This window comes from Xenopus laevis, chromosome 5L (genome assembly GCF_017654675.1).
Source record: "Xenopus laevis strain J_2021 chromosome 5L, Xenopus_laevis_v10.1, whole genome shotgun sequence".
In the NCBI taxonomy this organism is placed as follows: Eukaryota; Metazoa; Chordata; class Amphibia; order Anura; family Pipidae; genus Xenopus; species Xenopus laevis.
The window spans coordinates 169401262-169422731 of NC_054379.1; the positions used below are offsets into that span (position 1 = coordinate 169401262).

The 21470-nt window shown below is 44.8% G+C and overlaps 1 protein-coding gene across 4 annotated transcripts in view; it reads left to right on the top strand.

Moving 5' to 3' along the window:
- The window catches only part of dtnb.L (dystrobrevin beta L homeolog), a 91337-nt gene that overhangs the window by 66406 nt on the left and 3461 nt on the right, over positions 1–21470 (top strand). For 2 of the 4 annotated variants that reach the window (XM_018262179.2, XM_018262182.2), the window contains 6 exons: positions 5249–5336; positions 5939–6024; positions 6715–6828; positions 9274–9370; positions 12119–12139; positions 21106–21262. In XM_018262179.2, the coding sequence (XP_018117668.1) occupies positions 5249–5336; positions 5939–6024; positions 6715–6828; positions 9274–9370; positions 12119–12139; positions 21106–21262 (563 nt within the window). The remainder of the gene's footprint in view (positions 1–5248; positions 5337–5938; positions 6025–6714; positions 6829–9273; positions 9371–12118; positions 12140–21105; positions 21263–21470) is intronic. The other 2 variants (XM_018262181.2, XM_018262183.2) reach the window with 1 other exon arrangement.

The window sequence follows — 21470 nt, forward strand, 5'->3', positions numbered from 1 at the left end:
GATAACATTAGGCAGCTGAATGGAATTTGGCCTTTCTGGTTTTTGTTTTGAACGTCCTTGGTACTTCGCTAAGGAATTATTGTGATTGAAAATAATGAGATGGGCAGAACAGTGAGTGAGGGAGGGGGTCTGTAGAACTCATAATAACCATCAGATAACGGAATTAAGACTGAGAATAATCTGCTCCATACAAACCAATGGAAATCACTGCAGTACAAGGAAGGGCATATCTGCACTGCTATTTTCAATATTACCCATATTTATCTATTTACAGGTAACTTTTCCCCTCGGCCCTTTTCATTCGATGTGTCTTTTATCTTGGTCCTACTCATTTCCTATGTCTTTCAGCTCTGTTATTCATTCTCATTTGCTTACAGTTCAGCCCTACTTAATACCTATGCCTTTCATCTTGTCCCTACTCATTCCTTACGGTTTTTCTCTTGGCCCTACTCATTCCTTACGGTTTTCATCTTGGCCCTACTCATTCCTTACGGTTTTCATCTTGGCCTTACTCATTCCCTATGCCTTTTGTCTTGTTCCTACTCAATCCCTGTGCCTTGCATCTTGGCCCTACTCATTCCTTATGCATTTCATCTTTGCCCTACTCATTCCCTATGCATTTCATCTTGGCCCTACTCATTCCCTATGCATTTCATCTTGGCCTTACTCATTCCCTATGCATTTCATCTTGGCCCTACTCATTCCCTATGCATTTCATCTTGGCCCTACTCATTCCCTATACATTTCATCTTGGCCCTACTCATTCCCTGTGCATTTCATCTCGGCTCTACTCATTCCCTATGCATTTCATCTTGGCTCTACTCATTCCCTGTGCCTTTCATCTTGGCCCTTCTCATTCCCTATGTCTTTCATATTGGCCCTACTCATTCCCTATGCCTTTCATATTGGCCCTACTCATTCCCTATGCCTTTCACTTGGCCCTACTCATTCCCTATACCTTTCACTTGGCCCTACTCTTTCCTTTTGCATTTAATCTCTGTCATTCTTTCTTAGTTGCTTACAGCTCAGTCCTACAAAATTTCCATGCTTTTCATCTTGACCCTATTCATTCCCTATTTCTTTCCTCTTGTCCCTACTCATTCCCTATTCCTTTCATCTTGTCCCTACTCATTCCCTATTCCTTTCATCTTGTCCCCACCCATTCCCTATTCCATTCATCTTGTCCCTGCTCATTCCCTATTTCTTTCCTCTTGTCCCTGCTCATTCCCTATTTCTTTCCTCTTGTCCCTACTCATTCCCTATTACTTTCATCTTGTCCCTACTCATTCCCTATTCCTTTCATCTTGTCCCCACCCATTCCCTATTCCATTCATCTTGTCCCTGCTCATTCCCTATTTCTTTCATCTTGTCCCTACTCATTCCCTATTCCTTTCATCTTGTCCCTGCTTATTCCCTATTTCTTTCATCTTTTCCCTACTCATTCCCTTTGCCTTTTAGCTAAGTCCTACTCATTCCCTTTGCCTTTCATCTCAGTCCTACTGATTCCCTATGACTTTCATCTCTGTTCTTCTTTCTCATTTGTTTACAGTTCAGTCCTACTCATTCCTTATGCCTTTCATCTTGTCCATACTCATTCCCTATGCCTTTCAGCTCAGTCCTACTCACTGACTCCCCCAAAAGTAAAACAGGAGCATGATTGAGCACAAGAATGGTGTAGATATGCACACAACTTTGCATCTATTTTAGTGCCCCAATGCTCCCTGCATTGCAACACTCGCGTTCTGCTCCCTGTCTCAGTCCCGGTCTGGTGGTCCTGACATGGCATCATGTTTATTATGCTCGGCGTGTACTGTAACCCTTCTTGTGCTGGAGGGAGCAGAATACAGACTGAAGCCTTGGTGCTATCAATCAGCAATGACACGCCATAGATTGCAATTTAATAGGGAGCAGGAAATCCTCTCACTCACTGCGGCATTCAGATGACTTATTAGCCATGTCTGTGCTAGACTGATAAATATTCCAAAACATTGTCCAATTTACTTATTTGCTGCCAATTTGTCTTCCCTCTACGATACATGGGTATATATGGGTTTATGTAAAATGTAAATGAGGCTTTAGCCACAACAGATTAATTCACTGAGCCTCATCTGCGCTCCCCCTTTCTCCCTCATACCTATAAATGTAGGTTTTACTCTTGTTTTATTCCCACGGAATGTATTATTTATAGGTCTCCATTATATATGGAAACAGCAGAGAATAACTCACCCCAAATCTCCCCCTAACTGGCCTTCAGACTGGGCCCGCTTAGCTCATAACAAGGTTACAGATATATAGAAACATTGGGGTGTCACCCTGCTATAGTTCCAGGGTACCCAGGGTACAAATAAAACACTCACCCCCAAATCTCCCCCTAACTGACCTTCAGACTGGGCCCCCTTAGCTCATAACAAGGGTTAGACTATAATTACATCTTTTATATACAGCATCTTGTCCGCTCTCCAGTACCCACCCACTCTTAATATATAATAAAAGCTGACCTTCAGGAACTGGGGCCCCCTTAGCTCATAACAAGTTACTTAGCAACAAGAAACTCAATTGATATTGTATCCCATCGGGGTACTAAGACAAGCTATCCAGGTTAAATCTACAGTGGGTGTGGACCTCTCAATAGCTCATAACCTACATTCGAGCTCAATAGATCTCCTACCCAGTTTCACCCCAAACTATCCCGACTGGCTTCAAAGCCCCCTTAGCAAGGTTACAGATATATCATGGGCCATCAACGCTGCCCTTTCAGATATACCAATCAGTATGCAATCATTTTCACCCTGCTATAGTTCCAGCTTGGTCACCCTGTTACGGGGCAAGGAAGGGTCAACGCCAAAGTACAAAATAAACACTCACCCAAATCTCCCCTAACTGACCTTCAGACTGGGCCCCCTATAGCTCCATAAAAGGTTACAGCATATTATAGAAACAGTCACCCTGCTTGTACCCAGGGTACAAATAAGACTCACCCCAAATATCCCTAACTGGCCTCAGATAGAGCTCATAACCAAACAGATATATAAAAAAAGCTGCTATAGTTCAGTACCCAGTCCCCTAACTGACCTTCAATGACTGGGCCCCCTTAGCTCTAACAAAGGTTACAGACTATTATACACCCGTTCTACCAGTATAAAAACGGGTACCCAGGGTATAAACACTCACCCCCAATCTCCACCCTAACTGACCTTCAGACTGGGCCCTTAGGACTGGCCCCCTTAGCTCATTAACAAGGTTACAGATACCTATAGAAACATGGAGGTGTCACCCTGCTAATACGTTCCAGGGTACCCAGGGTACAAATAAGCACTTCACCCAAATATTCCCCTAACTGGCCTTGCAGACTGAGGCCCCCTTAGCTCATAACAAGGTTACAGATATATAAAAAAAATTGGGGTGTCACCCTGCTATAGTTCCAGGGGTACCCAGGGTACAAATAAACACTCACCCCAAATCTCCCCCTAACTGACCTTCAGACTGGGCCCCCTTAGCTCATAACAAGGTTACAGATATATAGAAACATTGGGGTGTCACCCTGCTATAGTTCCAGGGGTACCCAGGGTACAAATAAGCACTCACCCCAAATATCCCCCTAACTGGCCTTCAGACTGGGCCCCCTTAGCTCATAACAAGGTTACAGATATATAAAAAAAATTGGGGTGTCACCCTGCTATAGTTCCAGGGGTACCCAGGGTACAAATAAACACTCACCCCAAATCTCCCCCTAACTGACCTTCAGACTGGGCCCCCTTAGCTCATAACAAGGTTACAGATATATAGAAACATTGGGGGTAACAGTCACCCTGCTATAGTTCCAGGGGTACCAGGGTACAAATAAACACTCCACCCCAATCTCCCCCTAACTGACCTTCAGACTGGGCCCCCTTAGCTCATAACAAGGTTACAGATATATAGAAACATTGGGGTGTCACCCTGCTATAGTTCCAGGGGTACCCAGGGTACAAATAAACACTCACCCCCAATCTCCCCCTAACTGACCTTCAGACTGGGCCCCCCATAACAAGGTTACAGATATATAGAAACTTCCTGAGCTTGTTGGAAATGCTCCTGTTTTTCCTCATGTTAGACCCAATGATTGGCTCCCAGCCATGGAATGCTCTAGCGGCAGATGTAGTGCAGGTGACATTTAGTGCAGGTGACATTTAGTGCAGGTTGTGATGCTCTGAGGAAGCCACAGACAGGGCAAAAAGCTGTGCAGGAGGACAGAAGAAGTAGGACATATAGTTATTGTAAGCAACACAATGGTTGGCTCATGGGACATTAAATCTCTATTTATTTACAGGAGGGCAGGAAATGTTTTCACTGCAATAACTCACAGCCTATTTGCCTGCTAAGAACAAGACCTGGGGCTATAAATGCATTTATGCTGAGCATCAGATCGGTAGTTGTAGGAAGGAAAGGATATAGCAGTGCTGTAACAAGGCTGTTATGGTTCTGGTCTATGCAGACTGCTGTTATATGGGTTAATTACATAGAGAAATGACTAGATGAAGTGGAGAGCACACAGTATCACTATGAGTTTAGCTGGTCTGTATATTTCAGTTCTGCTGTAGCCTGGTACTAAACCCATGTTCTTCAAAAGCATTAGCAGCTGCTCCGTCTATTGGCCGTGCCATCATTATATTTGTATCCTACTGCTTCCCTTTAAAGGAAAAGTGTCACTGCACTTGGTACCATTACTGTCTATGGCAGGGAAACAGAGTACAATGTGGGCACTTTGAGTATCAGGAGGGCTGTGGGTAGGGGTGCAGCTGTGTCAGAATTGAAGCTTCTTGGTACCACAGGGCATGTTTGTGTGGTGTCCTTCCCTTGTAGCCTATGTGGCTTGGAACAGACTATGATATACTACAGGGGTGGGTTACACATCATACTGTGTAGATTCATCTCCTCCAACCATATCTCAGTTTCCTGACCCACATCTCCTCCAGTCTGGTCACTGCTCCAGTATGACTACTCTGTGTATTTGTCTGGATATCTACTGATCAGTTGGATGGATTGTGTTAAGATGGATAATGTCCATTACAGTTGAGTCTACACCCTCAACCTCCCAGCACTGTCTTTAAGAGATCTCTTGTGAGTCTTTGAGGTGTCCATAATGATCTCACCTACCATACCATCTAGATTAGCATAGTATATAAGACTTGACAGATCTGTAGGATCTACCCTAACTAACAGCAGTGTTTCAGCCTTGTTGGCTTATGTGCTACCTTTGTTTTTGCAGTGTGTTGGACAGTCCCAGTCGACTAGATGAAGAACATCGGTTGATTGCAAGATATGCAGCACGGTTAGCAGCAGAAGCTGGGAATTCGGTGAGCTAAATTCCTAACTAGATCTTCCCAAGAGAATATTTGCAGCCTTACCACACCCCCTTTGGAGTAGACCAACGGTTTTCAACATTTAGTTTAGGCCCTTCATTGCTGTCTACTATGTGATCCAGACGCTGATACAAAGTTAGAGAACATGGTCATCCAGCAGCAGTTCCAGGGTTATGTAGTACCTGTATTAGCCCCACAGATATTTTAGGTCTGACAAGACTTTTATAGAAGAACTGATAAGTCACTTAGATGCCCCTTGGTAAAAGGAGAAGGACTCAGACTGCACAGCCATGCTCTGGTGAGGTTTTTACGGACTCCTTAGTCTTCATACTTCTTAGAAGGTATATGGCTGGCGTGTCTCCTATTGACTGGACAGGAGAGTAGATCCATTTTTAATGCAATAAACATTGAGCAAGTCCATTTGCTGTGTTTAACTCTGATCTCCTTCTTCAAGTCTACAGACCCATTGGGAAACATGAGATTAGTAGACACATGCTCACCCAAACTTATGATGAACAGTGAGCACATGGAGCATTGAAAGAGTTTGTGGAGCTTACAGTCATGTTACTAAACAAACTTTCTGGTTTCTTTCCCAGCCACGTCCACCAACTGAGCTCAGCTTTAATTTTGATGCAAATAAGCAACAACGGCAACTCATCGCCGAGCTGGAGAACAAGAACAGGTGAGTCTGAAATCCTTGAAACCTTAGTTTGGCCAGATGGTAGCCACAGTATGGATGCACTGCTGGAGTTTGGGCAGACTGTATGAAAGTAATCCCTGGGGTAGGAGAGATGCTGGCTGCAGAATGATTGCCATACGTTGGTTTGATGTTTGAGCGTTACAGCATCCAATGCATTACTTCTATATAAGGCCCATGCAAGCTGCAGGTAGATCACATACAGTAGAGATATGGTGCACTTAAAGGTGTGTATAAGCATCTTAATTAGACTTGATATCTACTGTATCTCATGTGCCCACATTTATCAGTTGCTTGGTTTTGCCGCTATCTCATATTCTGAATGTGCTGCTCTTCTGTCCTGTTTCTTTATCTCCACTTCTGTGGGGGCTTCTCCTGTTACCATAGTGAGGGCCTACAGTTTATCTCCAGTTCTGCTCTCTGGGTTACTCTGCAGTCAGTATGTTCATCACAGTATATCACCTACTCACCCTCATGGAACCCATGTACCGTATGTCACTTTGTTGCAGAACTTGCCGTAGGTTTGGCTGTTAGTGTTCTTGACACAGGTCCATATTCTCCATGGCTTTTCCCCCCAGATGCTTGGGAACGTTATTTTTTATCTGGGAGACCATTATAATATATTATGTTCATTGTAGTCAAAGTCAAACCTTCATGTTCTTGTGACTCTTATAGGGAAATACTGCAAGAGATCCAGCGCCTAAGGTTAGAGCATGAACAGGCCTCCCAGCCAACACCAGAGAAGGCCCAACAGAACCCAACTCTTCTGGCAGAGCTACGGCTTCTGCGGTAAGTACATTTCTTTCCCTGTGTTTCTAAACCATGATCCCCAACCAGTGGCTTGCGAGTAACATGTTGCTCCCAACCCCTACGATGTTTCTTCCAGTGGTAGGTGCTTATTTTTTAACTCCTGGCTTGGCATTCCCCCCAAGAACTTTTTGCATGCTTCTATTGCTCCCCAACTCTTTTTACATTTGAATGTGGCTCATGGATGCAAAAGGTTGGGGACCCCCATTATAGAAGCTTCCGTGTGTTGTTTATAGCAATTGGGCCTTAAATTGGGAGAACTGAGGATCTCATGCATGCAACAGTTCAGCACTGGGAGTCTCCATTATTATTTCACATGGCTGTGGTTTGATGGAACATCACCCCCTCCCTTTATAGTTTGTTCCTTTGATCTGTTGAGCGTACATCAATGGTACGACCCATGCAAGGTTAATCCCAGCAATATTTTCTATATAGCAGCCCAGGCTGGTTGCCCCAAGCTCTCCCTTCCTTCTAGTCTTTCAGGGAAGGCGGCTTGTGAGGAGCAGCGTACCATTAATTAAACATGGCCGTAACATATTAACGAGAGTCCTGTGTATTTGCTTTGACAGCGCCTTCCTGGGAAATCAGAGAAGAAGAAAGGCGTGCATAATTCAGGCAGAAGGCAGCTAAGCTCTCCATAAACCCTCACATAAAATCCCCATTTAGAAGGTCAAAAGGCCTGACACAAAGGCAAATTCTTAATTCAACTTTAATGGCCTGTAAGTGATGGGAGGGCAGCAATTTAGCCGCAATTGAGGTCCTGATTCTCAGCTCGGCTGTCGGTGAACTTGATGTTCCATTAGGCTCAGGTTGTTCAGAAAGAGATATTTTAATGACAGGTGAGGATGACAAAAGACATGAGGCTACCAAGTCCCACCTTATAGGGACCCTGTGTCTATTTATATTAGTCCCCAACAGATCAGTCTGATTTCTCCTTGCATCAGGAACCGTGATGAAATCAGTAATTATATTTTACCATTTCCAGCAGAAAAGAAGCTGAGTGATTAAACAGCCCCAATGTGATCCCCAATTCTTGCTCAATTAAAGCCGACGCAGGCCTGTTTCCGTGGAAAGCCCTGTTTACTGCAGGGGTGTTTGCAATGTTAGGCACCCCCCAGTGCATAGAATCGTGAGGTGTGTTCTAGGGGCTGGTGCTCCTGTTAGGAAAATACCACCCAAACCTGGGAAGTTTGAATCGCAGCCGTGCCGCCATCTTGCCTTGGATTTGGAAAGAAAGGCGAGATGGCGCCGTGGCACTTTGATTTAGACTTCCCTATGCCGGGGCATTTGTTTCATAACAGGAGCACCAGCCTAAGGAACACACCCCCAGTGAACAGGGTGTTTTACACCCATTATTATTAAGGATGTTGCCATGGTTCTGTGATATTTCTTTCTATGGGGATGTAACAAACACGAGACCTTAGTGACTCTGCCATTAATAATATTTCCTTACACCAAGAACTCCATAATGTAGTCAGGCTCTGGGCACCTCTCTGCACGAAGGTCTCTGATAGGGTTAATGCCCTATGTGCCAGCTGCACTACCAGCATGCTCTGGGTTTCCTAGAGGGGACAGGCTGTGCTGGATGAGTAGGATGACAGCTTCACAGTTAATCATTTCGGCACCGGTGGGGGTTCCATCCCATATTCAACTCCTGCACCAGCCGCTGAGCAGATGAGCTGGATCTTGTGTCATCATGACATTAGAGGTGACTCCTCGTGCCGACTCACAGTAGGACAAATCTGCCACCGTCCTTTACTTGACTTTCACTCCCACATTGTTGGGTCACACACATCTGTTCCCTGCCGAAACTGTCTCTTCCTATGCCCTTGGTCCCAGTTTATTGGCCAGGCCCAGTTTATAGCTCTGCAACTGCAAGGGCCCCTCTTCTTCACCTTTTAGTGCTTGCGTCTCAAAGCGAGATTATATTCAGAGGCGCTCATTGTCCTGTGGAGGAGAATCTGATTAGATAAGTATTTAGATACAAAATAATTATCCTCAAATTATACCTTAGTATAAGGGCCACAAATCCACGAAGAAGGAAGGAGACTGCTGTGCAAAAGAGCTTACAGTCCAGTTGTGAGGCCACTGTTGAGCCCTTCACATTATTAGAAGCTGATCAAATGCTTAACATGGAAAATCCAATAGCACAGGGAGCCAGTAAAGGGGCGGAAGATGATCTATTCCTGTACATTGTTGGCAAGAAACGGATCAATATGGACTGATCTTTTTATCTGCTGGTTCCTGTAAGTCCAATTTCTGCCAATGTGCCAATTTTGTTACTGTAAATGGGCAGGACCTTCGCTATCTGGTTTCCATGCTTCAGCTGCAGGGGAGATCCCTGTGTTGTTTCCTCTCGTTCTCTGTATAGACCGTGGGCCTGTAAATATAGGGGTTCTAAGGTCTCCCTTTTTTATATTTGATTAGGCAACGGAAGGACGAGCTGGAACAGAGGATGTCTGCGCTGCAGGAGAGCCGGCGAGAGCTTATGGTTCAGCTGGAAGGACTTATGAAGCTGCTAAAGGTAACCTATACCCTGAAATATCTGCCCAATTCACCTCCAGTTCTATCGGAGGATATTAGCCAGGCCCTTAACTACACTCCTGCTTTTTCTGTGAATGAGATTATATTGATTGGCATAAAGTTTGCCTACCACTGTCAGACTGGCCCTCCTGGGGCACCTCACAGAACCTGATACATAGGGACCACTCTCACAACATAAATGTGCTAATAGATGTTATATTGTCCTATGGAGGAAATAATGGGCCAATGGGAATTGTGTCCAGTTAGGGAGCACCTTAATGGACCATCAAGTTGGGCCTCCAGAAACCAAATAAGCACACTGGGTCTTCAGTACCCCTGGGCCTGGAAAGCTCACCCTAAACTGGGCAGGAATATGAACACACAGTTCCTTTATGGAGACATCAGCATAAAGTCATCAATGTATTAGTTTCCTCCTGCCACTCCATCCCCTCATCCATCTCCAAACACTACCCTCACATTCCCCAGAACAAGCCCTGTATAATGGTGGCCCAGAGTCGGGATTCAGCTGCACGTAAAATGGAAACTGATGCCCCTTCTATACCCCATCTTTTACAAGGATCAAGAAGAACCAAAATTCATTTACTTCTTCAATATGACTCTGAGGCAGAAGATTAATGAAGGGCCTGACGTTGGGCTGACCCTGCAGGGGACACCCATGCCTGCGTGCGCTGGAAATGTCCAGATCTGTCTCTAAAATTGGCAATTCTACAGAGACCAGAGCAGCAAAGTGAGGTGATCCATCATTCTTACTGCCGCCATGATTCTGTATCCGACACAGCAAAGTAATATCTTCTCAGGGAAGTGACATCTCACCTAATTCTTCCAACCGATCACAGAAGATTCTACCGTTTCTGGGGGGGGGAACTATTTAAAAAAAGGTTGCAGGTGAAATATAGAATTGATTGGTCATTGACTTGTAGCACAGCAGCTTATTGGTTCTGCCCAGAGCAATATCTTATCCATCAGACTGCAGCAAAAGAGCAGCATGTGCTATGATTGGCAAATGATTTGGCACAGGAAAAAACTAGTGACCCTGGGCCTGGGATGATAAGAGACTTGTCTACCCCAGTGGACCCCTCAAATGACGTCAGATTGGGCAGCCTCTAGGCAACACAACCCACCAACAATACCTTCATGGAGGAGGTGCTCCAGCCTGTGCATCACTAGTACACCAACACATCTTCAGTGATAGAACAAGCATGGAGAAGGGCCTTAGTTGGTCCTCTTCCTTTTCTTGGTTAGACATGGTCCATTTCCAAAGCAATGTGTCTCTCCTGCTCAAGCTGAACTTCATTAATGATCACTAAACAGCCACTGCGTCGGACAGTACCAAAATGTAGAAGTCCAATCTCACTTCTGCTGTAGAGAAGGGAGTTTGTTGGTTGGGGAATGAAGAGCAAATTCGTCCTTCACATCTTCCAATTCGGTCCTGTTACTCACACAATGTACCATAAGTGCTTTCACACGTGTGTCTCATTTGTATGAGCCGTAACCATCGCCCAATCTCTGCTCATTAGATCTTTATTGATCATAAACCTTCTTGAGGACTTGAGATATTTCCCCTCTAGTTGTCCCACCATAGAGAGAGATATGATGGCCTTGAGCTCTATCAACATCCAACCCTTGGGAACCTCTGGTGTCATTGCTGCCAGAATTTCTAGAGCCCAGGGCACTGCTTCTGCTGAATGAGATCACTCAACTGGGCTCAGATCTCTCCACACATGAATACATCCTCGGCCATATGTCTAGCAAGGTCCCCCTTTATATTTTCTCCTTTATCTCTAAGTCATTCGCAAATACTTCGAAAAGCCAGTCCACAGTCGGGAAAATGGCTAATTATAGTGACCGACCCCAACTTGACCAGCCTTTCTCATAACTGAGCCTTTCCATTCCCTCTATCAACTTAGTTGCTCTTCTCTGTACTTTCTCTGTCCCTTTTATATTTATATATAGTGATCATATCCCCTTATATATTTATATATAGTGATCATATCCCTTTATATATAGTGATCATATCCCCTTATATATTTATATATAGTGATCATATCCCTTTATATATAGTGATCATATCCCCTTATATATTTATATATAGTGATCATATCCCTTTATATATAGTGATCATATCCCCCTTATATATTTATATATAGTGATCATATCCCCTTATATATTTATATATAGTGATCATATCCCCCTTATATATTTATATATAGTGATCATATTCCCCTTATATATTTATATATAGTGATCATATCCCCTTATAGATTTATATATAGTGATCATATCCCCTTATATATTTATATATAGTGATCATATCCCCTTATATATTTATATATAGTGATCATATCCCCTTATATATTTATATATAGTGATCATATCCCCTTATATATTTATATATAGTGATCATATCCCCCCTAACTGTCTCTTCTCCAGTGTAACAATCCCAACTTGTCTTTTCCCATAACTGATCCCTTCCATTCCCTTTATCAGCTTAGTCGCTCTTCTCTGTACCTTTCTTGTCCTTTAAATAAAAGTGTTTAGCTAGTGTTAATACTGTATATAGCAGGACTTTGTGAGGCTGTAGAGATGGCTGCATATACTGTAGCTGTGTAGCCAGTGAGTAGCTGGGGGAGAGTACAGAGTTGGGGGGCTGTTTGCCGTGTGTTGGATTCACATTGTGATTGTTCTTTTCTCTTTTATTTACTCTCGCTCTCTCTCTCCACTGCCAAAGGAGGAGGAACAAAAACAGTCAGTAAGTGGCATTGTTTCCATTTGTTCTGCATGAAATGTCCAGTGATTAACCCTAGATCTGTGTGTGTCCTACACTCTCACTCGCTCTGTTGTGATTGAAACAAATGGCTGCTGCTTGGTCAGATCTCTTTGAATGAAAGGAAGAGGCCAATCAGCTGTATGTCTGTGCCAGGCTTGTGTTTGACTCTAGTGGATAATATTACGTTGCCTTTCACCCCCCCCCCCCTGCTGGCACATCTTTGCAGACATAGTAACAGCCCTTGGACTATATGAAACAGAAATAAAGGGGCACAATTAATGGCCAGGCACGTGCCAGTAGTTGCCCACAGTAGGAATATATTCCTCAGAGAAGCTGAGACTATTTATCCCTCTGGCGCCAACACTGGAACACAAGACGTTGGACTTTGATACTTTGTATCTACACAAACATTGCGCCTGATTCTGTCTCTGTATTTGCACAAGATCTGCATTGCCCTGTGTAAGGAGGAGGAGTTATAGGGAAAATGGCAGCTTGCACACAAGATCCATTACCATGAGCAAAACTCGCCTTGTTTATTGGGACAAACCCTGTGTAGTGCACATGTGTATTATACTTCATACTGATCTATCAGGTGGATTTCTAGACTATAACTCACAGTGCCTTTAAATCTGCTCCTTGTAGTTTGGCATCATTCCTTGCTGGCACTGAATTGGGCAGAACTTACTGTATGTATGAGCCTCTGGGTTACAATTTATAATTGCAAGCTCACGTGCCGGTAATTGCTTCTGCCTGACAAGTATATTTTATTGCAGCATAATAAGGAGCAGGTGTGGATGTACTGACTGTGTAAAGGGCAAATCCACCCGAATCATTTCCATAAAAAGCTCAGGAGGCGTCTGCTGCCGGTACAGAACCATTTAGTGAGGTCCATTCACATTCCCAGCTGCATTAGTAATTGCACCCCCCCCCGACACCTCAATGGTGTTTGTCTGACTCTCAGGTACTGACTGGGGAATCTGCCCCCTGTGTCCATGGGGGTTGGTATATTCTGATTGGCTCTTGGGGGGCTCCTCTGTGTTGGGCAGTCAGAGTTTGGGGGTTGCTATATTGTGCTTGGCTCTTGGGGGGCCCCTCTGTGTTGGGCAGTCAGAGTTTGGGGGTTGGTAAATTGTGCTTGGCTCTTGGGGGGCTCCTCTGTGTTGGGCAGTCAGAGTTTGGGGGTTGCTATATTGTGCTTGGCTCTTGGGGGGCTCCTCTGTGTTGGGCAGTCAGAGTTTGGGGTTGGCAAATTGTGCTTGGCTCTTGGGGGGCTCCTCTGTGTTGGGCAGTCAGAGTTTGGGGGTTGGTAAATTGTGCTTGGCTCTTGGGGGCCACTCTATTGGGCAGTCAGAGTTTGGGGGTTGGTATATTGTGCTTGGCTCTTGGGGGGCTCCTCTGTGTTGGGCAGTCAGAGTTTGGGGGTTGGTATATTCTGATTGGCTCTTGGGGGCCCCTCTGTGTTGGGCAGTCAGAGTTTGGGGGTTGGTATATTGTGCTTGGCTCTTGGGGGCCCCTCTGTGTTGGGCAGTCAGAGTTTGGGGGTTGGTATATTGTGCTTGGCTCTTGGGGGGCTCCTCTGTGTTGGGTAGTCAGAGTTTGGGGGTTGGTATATTCTGATTGGCTCTTGGGGGCCCCTCTGTGTTGGGGCAGTCAGAGTTTGGGGGTTGGTATATTCTGATTGGCTCTTGGGGGCCCCTCTGTGTTGGGCAGTCAGAGTTTGGGGGTTGGTATATTGTTGCTTGGTTCTTGGGGCCCCTCTGTGTTGGGCAGTCAGAGTTTGGGGGTTGGTATATTGTGCTTGGCTCTTGGGGGCTCCTCTGTGTTGGGTAGTCAGAGTTTGGGGGTTGGTATATTCTGATTGGCTCTTGGGGGCCCCTCTGTGTTGGGCAGTCAGACCTTAGGGGTTGGTATATTTTGATTGGCTCTTGGGGGCCCCTCTGTGTTGGGCAGTACTTGGCTCTTGGGGGGCCCATCTGTGTTGGGCAGTCAGAGTTTGGGGGTTGGTATATTGTGCTTGGCTGGTGGGGGGCCCCTCAGGGTATGCTAGTGCACACACAGTACTAGATAGAGAGTCACTGACGGGGGACAGGGCCCCTCCTGGTATTTCAGGTGCTTTTAGGAGGGTCATCTGCACTGCTGGTTCCGCCCCTCACACCCTACATAAAGCAGTGGAGCTGATTGGCCGGCAGCCTAATGAGTCCCAACAGCAACGCTGGGGAAATGCTGATTCTTCCATGTCCAGCAGAGGGCGCTGTGCCACCATTATTTATTTACTGCAACCAACCCAAACAAGTGCATGCTGGGAGATTGTATGTGCTGCCCCAAAGCTTCGTATGTAGTGTGCAATAATAATAATAATATATATATATATATATATATATACAGCTGGCAATCCCTGTCTCTTTCTGCAAAATGCCACAGCTCCTAATTTAACCATTTAACCTCCAGTGCATGGGGCTCAGGAGACACTTCCCAGCATCCTCGGAATTCCCTGCTCTGCATTTTTATTAGCAAATTATTTTATTTGGATTTTTTTTTTTAAGTGTCAGCTCTTGTGGGTGGACTATTACTGGCCCAGTCTGACCTCCTGATACTGAATTTATTATTCCTGGTGGTTTCAAATGACAAAAGCTCCTCAGAACACATTGGAGCTGCCCTAGAGAGTAGCGTTGGTTTTAAGCACCACAGCCAGGATTCTGCTTGCGATTCGAATTTGTCTGAATCCTTAAAAATATTCTGACTTTTCGTCACACAAACAAGGAATTTGACTTTTTTTTTCAAGATTCCTTTTCCTAATTTGCATATGTAAATGAGGCCTCAGATTCAGTTTGGGATTCAGCCAAATGTCTCATGAAGGATTAGTGGTTCGGCCCAATCCCAAAATAGTGGATTAGGTGCATCCCTGATTGGTCTGAGCAAACTTTATTCACTTTAGAGATTTGCTAATTGGTTGCCCCTGGTTACAGGACTGGGGCAATGAACATTTATAAAGGAAGCCCCAGTGTATATTTCTATCAGGCCAGTGGTCAGAACCCCTCATTTCTCACTAGATTTATATATTTATTACATTATAATACATAAAATCCATGAATATCTTGTAAATTATATCCTTATAAACGGTGAGTAGTGATGTCATCAGTTATAAACGGTGAGTTCTGATGTCATTTCTGTCACATGACTCACTGAAATTTGTGTATTATAATAAATAAAGTACCCCCAGTTGTAAAATATGAGGATATTAGAAGTTACCTCGGAGTTCCATGACCTGTATAAAAACACTCAGCCTTCGGCCTCGTACTTTTATATGGTCATGAAACTCCTCGGTAACTTATAATATCCTTATATTTTACAAGAGGGGCTACTTTATTCACTATATTGTGTCCCACTCCTCTGTGACTGGCATCTTCTCAATGGGCAACTGTCACACACAGGAGCAACTGCCTCCGGCCCAGACTCTGCCTCTAATTGGCTCTTTTATGAGGGTGCAGCATTTTTATTGGTGTTTTAATTAATATTTGAAGAAAATAATGAGTTGTGTATAAGAATAAAGGTTCTGTGTCTGCACCGTGCGTATGGCGACTAACCAGCACCAATGAGGAGCCAGAATCACTGTGACTCATCTTATTGGCATCAGTATAAACAAAAGAGAAGAAAGAAATGACCCATCCAATTGCACCACCCCATTCAAATATTGCCAAACTCAAGTGAAGTAATTAATAAAACTTAACTTTTAATGAACTATTAAAAAATAGTCTAGAAAGCACCATTAAAAAGAAGGTAGAGGTAAGGAGGCTGGTAGACTGAAAACCAGGGGGTTGGAGGGGTTTTCTGAGTCAGAAGTGACGGTTGGTTCAGGAGAGCTGATGTATAAACAACCAGCACATTGTTAACACTATATATCTGTACGTACACCAGTAGTGCTCCGCGTGCAGCCACCCCTTCACCCACTTCAGAATCCCTCCCTTCAGGTGTGCGGGCGAATCGCTAAGGATCCGATTAGCAAGCCTCAGTACATTTAAATCGTTCCAGAACTCTGTGTATTGGAGTATTAGCTTCAATTGGTAAATCCACGGATCGTATATTGAGCCAACCCCTTCACCCTCAAGAGTCCCCTCCCGATCCGATTATCCCCGTGATAAATTCTTTGTCCCTACCAGACGCCTACCTAACCAGAGCTAAAAGTGCGCCTGACGCGCGTTTCACCCGCCAATTTGCGGGCTTTATCAAAGGCATAGGTGAAGGGGTGAAGGGGTTGGCTCAATATACGATCCGTGGGTTTACCAATTGAAGCTAATACTCCAATACACAGAGTTCTGGAACGATTTAAATGTACTGAGGCTTGCTAATCGGATCCTTAGCGATTCGCCCGCACACCTGAAGGGAGGGATTCTGAAGTGGGTGAAGGGGTGGCTGCACGCGGAGCACTACTGGTGTACGTACAGATATATAGTGTTAACAATGTGCTGGTTGTTTATACATCAGCTCTCCTGAACCAACCGTCACTTCTGACTCAGAAAACCCCTCCAACCCCCTGGTTTTCAGTCTACCAGCCTCCTTACCTCTACCTTCTTTTTAATGGTGCTTTCTAGACTATTTTTTAATAGTTCATTAAAAGTTAAGTTTTATTAATTACTTCACTTGAGTTTGGCAATATTTGAATGGGGTGGTGCAATTGGATGGGTCATTTCTTTCTTCTCTTTTGTTTATATTAATCATTATTTGACCCTGCACACCTTTCTTTGTACTTGATGGATGGTGCTCCCCAACCCCTAATTTGTTAATACTTAACTCTTATTGGCATCAGCCCTGCGAGCCCCAAATAATTGGATTGAAACTCAGTCTGTTGTACATTTGCTTCATATTCCTTTATAATACACAAAAGCCATGAATATCCTGTAAATTATATCCTTATAAACGGTGAGTTCTGATGTCATCAGTTATAAACGGTGAGTTCTGGTGTCATTTCTGTCACATGACTCATTGAAATTTGTGTATTATAATAAATAAAGTGCCCCCAGTTGTAAAATATGAGGATATTAGAAGTTACCTCGGAGTTCCATGACCTGTATAACTCGGCCTTCGGCCTCGTGTTTTTATATGGTCATGAAACTCCTCGGTAACTTATAATATCCTTATATTTTACAAAAGGGGGTACTTTATTCACTATATAATCACTTTCCTTCTCTTCTGAGCAATAAATTCAGATGTTTCTATTCCCATTAACTTTGTGCTTTTCAGTTTCCTCATGTTCATTTCTACTGGGGGTCAGTGCTGGGGGGACACTAGAGACGTAACTCGTTTGTCTGCCTACCCCTTATAGTAGGGGATACATTATCCCCTCAGTGACTTCTAATATCCTTATCATTTACAGTAGGGGGTACATTATCCCTTATAATACATGAGTGATACTCAGAGTTCCCTGTATAACTCAGCCTGCAGCCTTGTGCCTTTATATGGTCACAGAACAACCCCTCAGTGACTTCTAATATCCTTATCATTTACAGTAGGGGGTACATTATCCCTTATAATACATGAGTGATACTCAGAGTTCCCTGTATAACTCAGCCTGCAGCCTTGTGCCTTTATATGGTCACAGAACAACCCCTCAGTGACTTCTAATATCCTTATCATTTACAGTAGGGGGTACATTATCCCTTATAATACATGAGTGATACTCAGAGTTCCCTGTATAACTCAGCCTGCAGCCTTGTGCCTTTATATGGTCACAGAACAACCCCTCAGTGACTTCTAATATCCTTATCATTTACAGTAGGGGGTACATTATCCCTTATAATACATGAGTGATACTCAGAGTTCCCTGTATAACTCAGCCTGCAGCCTTGTGCCTTTATATGGTCACAGAACAACCCCTCAGTGACTTCTAATATCCTTATCATTTACAGTAGGGGGCTGATAGAATATATGTTATTGTTGCTGGAAGTCTGTCTGTCTGTCTGTAGTTGTGTCTGTACAGGGGAATATATAATATTACAGTTATTCGTATGTAGAAAGATAGAGGTGAATGTGTTGGATCTCGTGGGACAGTAGAAGTAGGAGTGAGTGTGGAAGGACAGACAGACGTACAGACATACAGTATATATAAATATATATATATCACTCATGGGCTGTGCTTGGAGGTATTTATTTTAGGGTGAATGTGGGTTCCTCTAGGGGGGTTTGATGATATAGAGGAACATGGGTGGCATGTGGAACTATAATATCACATTAACATCTCCCTATAGTCACATAAAATCCTCCCCGACTGTTATTGGTCTCACCAGTGATGGTGATTAAAGGGTTACTATAAAGCCGGATATCCTGATATTAACGGTCAGTGCTGGGGGTCGTGTATATAAATGTCCGTCTGTCCCTGGCACAGTGTGAGTTAATTTATCATTTAGTTACTTGTCTCAGAACCTGCCCAGATGCAGCAGCTCATGAAGGGTTAAAGGTTATTCTGTTGATTTTGGGGTCACTGTATAATGGGGTGTCTGTCCCGTCTCATTCTGCCCAATTCCTCCAGATTCCAGGATTCAGCACATGTGTCGGCTCCATTAGTGATCGGCTCTGTCCAAAATAAATGTCTCCCCCCCCCCTCGTGCCTCACTTGTACATTAACCCTCTCTGTACTCATAGGTGTAACTATTACAGGGCAGTCGGGGAGTATTAGGGGGGAGCACAGCCCCCCAGTATCACAGCGCCCCGTTGAGGAGAAACTACAGGTGATTTATTATGTTGTATCAGTTGTTGCCATTGGGGGGGGCTGTGGGTATTTAGGGCAATGGTCCGTGGGGTGTGACTGTTGCCCCTGAAATCAGTAGCCGTGTGGCAGTTGCCTCGTTCATGGGCACATTGTTATTTTATCTGGTGCCTCTTATTAAATGCCCCCCAGATTCTGTAGCCCAGTGTGATGGAAAGAAACGGTGGGTAAGGGCAGGGGGGCATGAGGCTCAGGCATCACTAACTGACACTGAATGGGGGGGGGGGTTGTTTATACTTTGTGACCCTGATGTACAGACACAAGTGAAACAGCTGCACAATATCAGTCTGGTGTGATGGTGTAACATACTCCATACTGATGTGGGAAGAGTAAATGTGTGGATTCAGCAGAATGTGGAACAGCTGCGCCCGGCTCACATCTAACTGCCAGCTTAGGCTTAATATAGTCCTGCCTGTGCAACTGCCAGCGCTCGGCATTCACTTCTGCCTCCAAAAATCTCATAAACTGGGAAAGTGAGAGAGTCGGGGGGAGAAAGAGCACCTTCACCCCCACCTCGTCCTTTAATAAAGCTGCAGCCAGAGGATAGGCCTCGACTTATCCCAACGTCTCAGAATGAGCCCAATTGTCCTGGACCATCTGCTTCCTGGCTACTGGCCATGCGCTCACGAGACCCCCCGAATCAAATGCCCCTTTCATTACGTTGCCATGAGCGCCGGCACTTTTGGCTTTTCACTGAGGCCTTTTAGCTGTGGAAATGGCTCCTCCATAACTGAAGTGCTAATCCTGCTTGTCTGACCCCCACATCATGGCCGACCCACAATCTCATCCCTCTTGTCTGATGCTTGGGACATACGAATATATGAGTGTGAGCACCCCAAATCTTCCCCTAACTGGCCTTCAGATTGGGCCCCCTTAGCTCATAACAAGGTTAAAGATATATAGAAACATTGGGGTGTCACCCTTCTATAGTTCCAGGGGTACCCAGGGTACAAATAAGCACTCACCCCAAATCTCCCCCTAACTGGCCTTAAGACTGGGCCCCCTTAGCTCATAACAAGGTTACAGATATATAGAAACATTGGGGTGTCACCCTGCTATAGTTCCAGGGGTACCCAGGGTACAAATAAACACTCACCCCAAATCTCCCCCTAACTGACCTTCAGACTGGGCACCCTTAGCTCATAACAAGGTTACAGATATATAGAAACATTGGGGTAACAGTCACCCTGCTATAGTTCCAGGGGTACCCAGGGCACAAATAAACACTCACCCCAAATCTCCCCCTAACTGACCTTCAGACTGGGCCCCCTTAGCTCATAACAAGGTTACATATATATAGAAACATTGGGGTGTCACCCTGCTATAGTTCCAGGGGTACCCAGGGTACAAATAAACACTCACCCCAAATCTCCCCCTAACTGACCTTCAGACTGGGCCCCCTTAGCTCATAACAAGGTTACAGATATATAGAAACATTGGGGTGTCACCCTGCTATAGTTCCAGGGGTACCCAGGGCACAAATAAATACTCACCCCAAATCCCCCCCTAACTGACCTTCAGACTGGGCCCCCTTAGCTCATAACAAGGTTACAGATATATAGAAACATTGGGGTGTCACCCTGCTATAGTTCCAGGGGTACCCAGGGCACAAATAAACACTCACCCCAATACTCCCCCCTAACTGACCTTCAGACTGGGCCCCCTTAGTTCATAACAAGGTTACAGATATATAGAAATATTGGGGTGTCACCCTGCTATAGTTCCAGGGGTACCCAGGGTACAAATAAACACTCACCCCAATACTCCCCCCTAACTAAACTTCAGGCTGGGCCCCATTAGCTCATAACAAAGCAATGATTCATTTCTGTTATTGATTTACAGTCACATATATAAAGGAATATGTGGCCCCTGGGGTGCCAAAGCAGTTAAATATAGAGGGGTATAAAGATCCCCACTGTCCCCACTGTCTCCTGGGCAGGGGCCCCTCACTGTATTGGTTGTTCCCACTTTCTTGATATTGTGTTACTTGTATTGAATGTGACACATTTATACAATTCCCAGCGCTGTGTTGTGTCGGCACCTATGTGACAGCTGTGTGTGTCTGTGTCAGTTTTACTGTGTGTGACGCACTTTACAAAACGTACTGAGTATTGATCCCCCCATTCCCAGCATGCTCAGCTACTTGGTGCAGCAATATCTACTTACAATCAATGTTATTGCTTCCCAGGCACAAGCCACTGGATCTCCTCACTCCTCCCCAAGCCACGGTGCCAATCGGCCCATGCCCATGCCCGTCAGATCCACCTCGGCCGGCTCCACCCCCACGCATGGACCTCAGGATTCATTGGTTGGCTTGGGAGAAGTACAGGATGCCTTCGCACATGGTGAGTCCAACACTGCCCCCTGTTGTTTGGGAAAGGGGAATATTTTCATCCCACCTGTGGAACCAGAGCTTCCTATTGGATCAAGAAAGGCCCAATCAGTGTTGAGTATCTGCCCTGGCACTGTGTGTTGTGTCATGTGATATATCTACTTTGTGCGGGGCTTAGTGGTATCACACGTGTGTACATACAGTTACATGTTCATAATCAC